This window comes from Elephas maximus, chromosome 19 (assembly GCF_024166365.1).
Source record: "Elephas maximus indicus isolate mEleMax1 chromosome 19, mEleMax1 primary haplotype, whole genome shotgun sequence".
In the NCBI taxonomy this organism is placed as follows: domain Eukaryota; kingdom Metazoa; phylum Chordata; class Mammalia; order Proboscidea; family Elephantidae; genus Elephas; species Elephas maximus.
The window spans coordinates 18,310,226-18,317,040 of NC_064837.1; the positions used below are offsets into that span (position 1 = coordinate 18,310,226).

Below are 6,815 nucleotides of genomic sequence, written 5' to 3' on the forward strand. Positions count from 1 at the left end.
CCTCCAGGGATGATGGGACGTCCTCCAAGGAAGACGGGAGGCCCTCCAAGGAAGACAGGATGACCTCCAAGGAACGGGAGGCCCTCCAAGGAAGAGGGGAGGCCCATGAGGAAGGCCGGGAGGTCCTCCATGGAAGTCGAGAGGTTCTCGAAGGAAGACGGGAGGCTCTCCAAGGAAGACGGGAGGCCCTCCAAAGAAGACGGGAGGCCCTCTAAGGAAGACAGGAGGTCGTCCAAGGAAAAAGGGACGCCCTCAGTGGAAGAAGGGATGCCCTCCCATGATGGTGGGACGCCCTCCCGGGAAGACGGAAGGCCCTCCAAGGAAGAATGGATGCCCTCGAAGGAAGACAACAGGCTCTCCAAAAAACACAGGAGGTCCTCCAAGGAAGACAGGAGGCCCTCCAAGGAAGACAGGAGGCCCTCCAAGGAAGAGTGGAGGCCCTCCAAGGAAGACAGGACGCCCTCCGAGGAAGTCGGGACGCCCTCCCAGGAAGACGGGACACCTTCCCTGGAAGACAGGATGCCCTCCAAGGAAGAACGGACGCCCTCGAAGGAAGACAACAGTCTCTCCAAAAAACACGAGAGGCCCTCCAAGGAAGACGGGAGACTGTCCAAGGAAGACGAGAGGCTCTCCAAAGAAGACTGAGGCCCTCCAAGAAGACGAGAGACCCTCCAAGACGGGAGGCCCTGCAAGGAAGACGGGAGGCTCTCCAAGGAAGACCAAACGCTCTCCAAGGAAGACGGGAGGCCCTCCAGGGAAGATTGGAAGCCCTCCAAGGAAGACGGGAGACCCTCTAAGGAAGAAAGGAGCCCTCCTCAGAAAGATGGGAGGCCCTTCCTGGAAGACGGGAGCCCCACCAAGGAAGAAAGAAGGCCCTCCAAAGAAGACGGGAGGCCCTCCAAGGAAGACGGAAGGGGCTGCAGGGGTGATAGGACACCCTCCTGGGATGATGGGATGCCCTCCAGGAGAGACTGGAGGCCCTCCAAGAAAGATGGAGGCCCTCCAAGGGAGACGGGATGCCCTCCAAGGAAGACAGGAGGTTCTCCAAGAAAGAAGGGAGGCCCTCCAAGGAGGACGGGACGCCCTCGAAGGAAGACGGGACACCCTCCAAAGAAGATTTGAGGCCCTCCAGGTAGAGGGGAGGCTCTCCAAGGAAGACGAGAGGCCCTCCAAGGAAGACGAGAGGCCCTCCAGGGAAGACGGGAGGCCCTCAGGGAAGACAGGAGGCCCTCCAGGGAAGGCGGGAGGTCCTCCACGGAAGACAGGAGGCCCTCCAGGGAAGACGGGAGGCCCTCCTGGGAAGAAAGGAAGCCCTCCAAGGAAGATGGGAGGACCTCCAAGGAAGACGGGAGGCCTTCCTTGGAAGACGGGAGGCCCTCCAAAGAAGACGGGAGGCCCTCCAAGGGTGATGGGACGGCATACCGGAATGATGGGACGCCATACCAGGATGATGGGACACCCTCCAGGGAAGACGGGAGGCCCTCCAAGGAAGACCAGACGGCCTCCCGGGACGATGGGATGCCCTCCAAGTTAGACGGAGGCCCTCCGGGGAAGACGGGAGGCCCTCCGGGGAAGACGGGAGGCCCTCCGGGGAAGACGGGAAGCCCTTCCAGGAAGATGGGAGGCCCTCTAAGGAAGACGGGAGGCCCTCCAAGGAAGATGGGATGCCCTCCAAGGAAGACGGGAGGCCCTCCAAGGAAGACGGGAAGCCCTTCCAGGAAGATGGGAGGCCCTCTAAGGAAGACGGGAGGCAGTCCAGGAAGACGGGAGGCCCTCCAAGGAAGATTGCAGGCCCTCCAAGAAAGACGGGAGGCCCTTTAGGGAAGACGGGAGGCCCTCCCGGAAAGACGGGGGCCCCTCCAAGGAAGACGAGAGGTCCTCCCGGGAAGGGAAGAGGTCCTCCCGGGAAAAAAGGAGGCCCTCGAAGGAAGACGGGAGGCCCTCCAAGGAAGACTGAATTCCCTCCAAGAAAGACGGGAGGCCCTCCAAGGGTGATGGGACGGCCTCCCGGGATGATGGGACTCCCTCTCGGAATGATGGAATGCCCTCGAGGTTAGACTGGAGGCTCTGCAAGGAAGACAGGAGGCCCTCCAAGGCAGACAGGATGCCCTCGAGGAAGATGGGACGACCTCCAAGGAAGAAGGGAGGCCCTCCAAGGATGACGGGTGGGCCTCCACGGAAGACGGGAGGCCCTCCCGGGAAGATGGGAGGCCCTCCAAGGAAGACAGGGGGCTCTCCAAGGTAGATGGCATGCCCTCCAAGGAAGATGGGAGGCCCTCTAAGGAAGACGTGAGTCCGTCCAGGGATGACAGGAGGCCCTCCAAGGAAAACGGGAGGCCCTCCAGGGAAGACGGGAGTTCCTCCAGGGATGATGGGACGTCCTCCAGGGAATAGGGGACACCCTCCAGGGAAGATGGGATGCCCTCCAGGGAAGACGGGACGCCCTCCCGGGAAGCCGTGAAGCCCTCAAGGAAGACGGGAGGCCCTGCAAGGAAGACGGTAGGCCCTCCAAGGAAGTTGGGAGGCCCTTCAGGGATGATGAGACGCCCTCCAGGTATGAGGGGACTCCTTCCAGGGAAGGCGCGGCACCCCCCAGGGATGACGGGATGCCCCCCAGGCATGACGGGACGCCCCCCAGGGATAACGGGACGCCCCTCAGGGATGACGCGATGCCCCCCAGTTATGACGCGACATCCCCCAGGGAAGACATGATGCCCTCCAGAGAAGACGCCATGCCCCTGAGGGAAGACTGGACGCCCCGCAGGGTAGACAGGACGCCCTTCAATGAAGACGCGACACCCCCCAGGGAAGATGCAACGCCCTCCAGGGAAGACTCGACGCCCCCCAGGGATGACGGGACGCCCCCCGTGGATGACGGCCCCCCCGGGGATAACGGAACGCCCTCCAAGGATGATGTGACTAACACAGAAAAAAAGATGGCTACTGAATTAACCCTGAAAATATTTACTGCAAAAGAGTTCCACAAAAACTGGAGAAACAAGAGGTAAATGTGGTATCACCAGCAGCTAGGCACTCAGAGGAGAGACAGCGACTTGTCTGATGCTTAAATCTCTGACAAGAGCTGCTGAACCGTGGACACTTAGTCCTGACCTGGTGAAGTGACTCAAATTTTCAGCCCCAACGGTTCTGAATACTCAATCAAAAAAAAAACCTGTTGCCATCCATTCTGACTCATGGAGACCCCATATGTCACAGAGTAGAACTGATCCACAGGGTTTTCTTAACTATAATCTTTATAGAAGCAGATCACCAAGCCTTTCTTCTGTAGATAACTGTGTGGGTTCAAACCTCCAACCTTTAGGTTACCAGTCGATCACATTTAGGACTACCCTTCTTTGGTTCTTTAGTTTCTATTAACCTTTGCTATTGGATATTGTCTTAGGCTGGGTTCTCTAGACAAGTAAAACCAGAAAAGCATAAAAATATATAGGGAGAGAGATTTATATTAAGGAAAATGCTCAGGCAATTGTAGAGGCTGGATCAAGATAGGGGCTTCTCCTGATTTACTTAGCCAAAAGGACTGGCAAACCCAAGATCAGCAGGTTGGAGAGCAGGGCTCTTGCTCACAGACTGTAAAGACTGATGATGAATCACAAGATCTGCAGGTAAGCTGCTAGCTCAAGTTCCAAGAACTGGATCTCAGATGAACAGGAGCCAGCTGCAAGCTCCAGAACAGGCAAAAGCCAGAACATCCACTTATATTCGGATGTGGGCCACATGCCCAAGGAAACTCTCTTTCAAATGATTGGCTACCCAAAGCAGAACCCATCATGGGGGTGGTCACATATAAACACTGGGAGTCATGGCCGAGCCAAGTCGAAACACAATCTTAACTATCACAGTCCACCACTTTCAACCTGGCACCTGTACACATCTCCCCAAACCATGCATAATCTCTGAATAAAGACAATTACAAAGTCATACTTGTGCCTAACATGATTCAGCTGACACATGTACAACTAAAAACAACTAGCTCTGTTTACATCTTATATTTTATCAGTGAAGACAAAAAAAAAAATTGATGCACACGTACACAGCAGAAATACTCATAACAATTACAGTCATCATCTCTGCAACTGGTCACATTGTCATAACTGGTACTTAGAGCTACCTCCTTCCACCACCCATTCCGTATTCCCTTTGCTCTCAGCAAGCACCTCAGCTGGTCATGGTTCTTTACCTGGTGGGGTGTCTCAGGCTGCGTTCTCTAGAGAAACAAGGCTAGTAAATCTTATAAATATGTAGACAGATTTATATCAAGGAAATGGCTCAGGCAATTGTAGAGGCTGGAACTTCCCCAGACGATGGATCAGGATAGAGGCTTCCCTCGATTCAAGTAGCTGCAGAGGCTCATAAACCCAGGATCAACACTTCAGAGAGCAGGGCTCTTGCTCACAGGCTGTGAATATTGATGAATCCCAATACTGGCAAGTAAGACCACAAGGCTTCTCCTGATTCACATAGCATCAGGGGCTGGCTAACGCAAGATGGGCAGGTCAGAGGGCAGGCCTCCCACTCACACACAGGCTGTGAAGATCAATGAATCCCAAGATCAGCAGACAAGCTGATACCTCAACCCCCAAGGACTGGAGGTCAGATAAACAGGAGGCAGCCACAGGATCCAGAGGGAGAAAACAACCAGAGCGTCTGCTTATATTTGGATGTAGGCCACACCCCCAAGAAAACTCCACTTCACCTGATTGGCCACTCACAGCAGATTCCATCATGGGAATGATCACATATAAAACACTGAGTATCATGGTCCAGCCAACTTGACACACAATCTTAACCATCCCTTGGGGTGACCCAAACCTTCATTCCTGAAGGGTCTGGGCCATTAGTAGTCATGTCAGAATTGGGTTCCTGTATTTTTCCATTGACTTTAATCACAGGGCATGATAGTACTAAGAGGCACCCTAAGGGATCTCCTGCATTCCAGACATACTCTCCTTTACCTCCATTATGTAATGTCAATCCTATTTCCTCTTGGTAATTAGAATCAATCACACCAGCCAGTATGGTAACTCCCTTCTTCACCTGCTGATCCAGAGGCAAAAGGAGTCCGGAGTGGCCAGGTTGCATTCTTACCTTCCAGTTCAGTGGAATCATTGATGTGTCTCCAGGTGGGAGCATTCCTCCCTTTGGAACTAAGACCTCTAGACCTGCAGAGCCTAAGGTAACAGGCACAGGAAGCAAAGATCTTGCCAGTGGGGCACTAGGGTTAACACCAAGTGGTGTCACTCCCATTTCCACCCCTTGATTCCTGGACCCAAGAATCCTGGCTATGGGAGAAACAGCACCATATATTATTGGATGCTGGTTTAGAGCATAAACAGCCACCTGGAGAACATTGCCCCCATCCTGCAAGGTATTGCCACCTAGATGGCACCATAACTGTGTCTTTAGGAGGCCACTCCACCATTCTATCAAGTCAGCTGCTTCAGGATGGTAGGGAACATGGACCAGTGAATTCCACGAGCATGGGCTGACTGCTGTACTTCATCTGCTGTGAAGTAGTTCCCTTAATCAGAGGCAATGCTGTGTGGGATACCATGACAGTGCATAAGGTATTCTGTAAGTCCACAGATGGTAGTTTTGGCAAAAGCATTGCATCCAGGCAAGGCATATCCATATCTGGAGTAAGTATCTGTTCCATTAAGGATAAAACACTGCACTTTCTGAGATGGAAGTGGTCCAATGTAACCAACTTGCCACCAGGTTGATAACCTCAAAGGATGGTGCCTTATTGGGGACTTAGAGTCCATCTCTGCTGCTGGCAGATTTGGCACTCAGCAGTGGTTGTAGCCAAGTCAGCCTTGGTGAGTGGAAGTCCATGCTGTTGGGGCCGTGCATAACTTCCATTCCTGCCACCATGACCACTTTGTTCATGAGCCCATTGAGCAATGATGGGAATAGCTGGGGAAAGAGGATGACATAACGTTAGTTTCGATATAACGTGTCATCCTATCTACGTAATTGTTAAAATCCTCCTCTGCTGAGGCCACCCTTGGGTGAACATTCACATGAGACACAAATATCTTCACTTCTTTGGCCCATTCAGAGAGGTCTATCCACATACTTCTTCCACATAAATCCTTGTCTCCAATGCTCCAATCGTGTTCCTTTTCCAAGTCAAACCATTGGCCATAGCCCATGAATCAATATACAATCACACATCCGGCCATTTCTCCTTCTAAGCAAAGTGAACACCTAGGTGCACTGCTGAAAGTTCTGCCCTTTGGGAGGATTTCCCTTCACCACTGTCCTTCAGAGAGGTCCCAGAAAGGGGCTGTAGTGCTGCCGCTGTCCATTTTTTAGTGGTGCCTGCATGTAGCACAGAACCAGCTGTAAACCAGGTATGAGTTTTCTTTTCTTCAGTCAACTGATTATAAGGAATTCTCCATAAAGCCTTAAGTGCAGACTGGGCAATGGAAGGTAAAATGACAGAAGCATACACCATGGGTGTTTGGGCCAGTTCCTCATTCAACTTACTTGTGCCTTCAGGTCCTGCTCGGGCCCAATATCATATATACCACTTCCATTTAATGATGAAGTGCTGCTATGCACACCCAACCTTATGACTGTGTGGGTTAGACAACATCCAGTTCTCGATGTGAAGGTCAGGCCACATGGTGACTTGGTGTCCCATGGTTAAGTGTTTAATCTCTACTTAGGCCCAGTAACAAGTCAAAAGCTGTTCCTCAAAAGGAGAGTGGTTATCTGAAGAGGATGGCAGGCCTTCTCTCCAAAAACCTAAGCGTCTGTGCTGTGATTCATCAATAGGACTCTGCCAA

The 6,815-nt window shown here is 52.7% G+C and overlaps 1 protein-coding gene across 1 annotated transcript; it reads left to right on the top strand.

Annotated features, from left to right (window-relative positions):
• Window positions 1-280: 280 nt before the first annotated feature.
• LOC126062635 (basic salivary proline-rich protein 1-like) lies at window positions 281-1,534 on the top strand. The gene has a single exon (XM_049860346.1). It carries the CDS (start codon window positions 281-283, stop codon window positions 1,532-1,534), a length of 1,254 nt encoding a protein of 417 aa, XP_049716303.1.
• The last annotated feature ends 5,281 nt before the right edge of the window (window positions 1,535-6,815 follow it).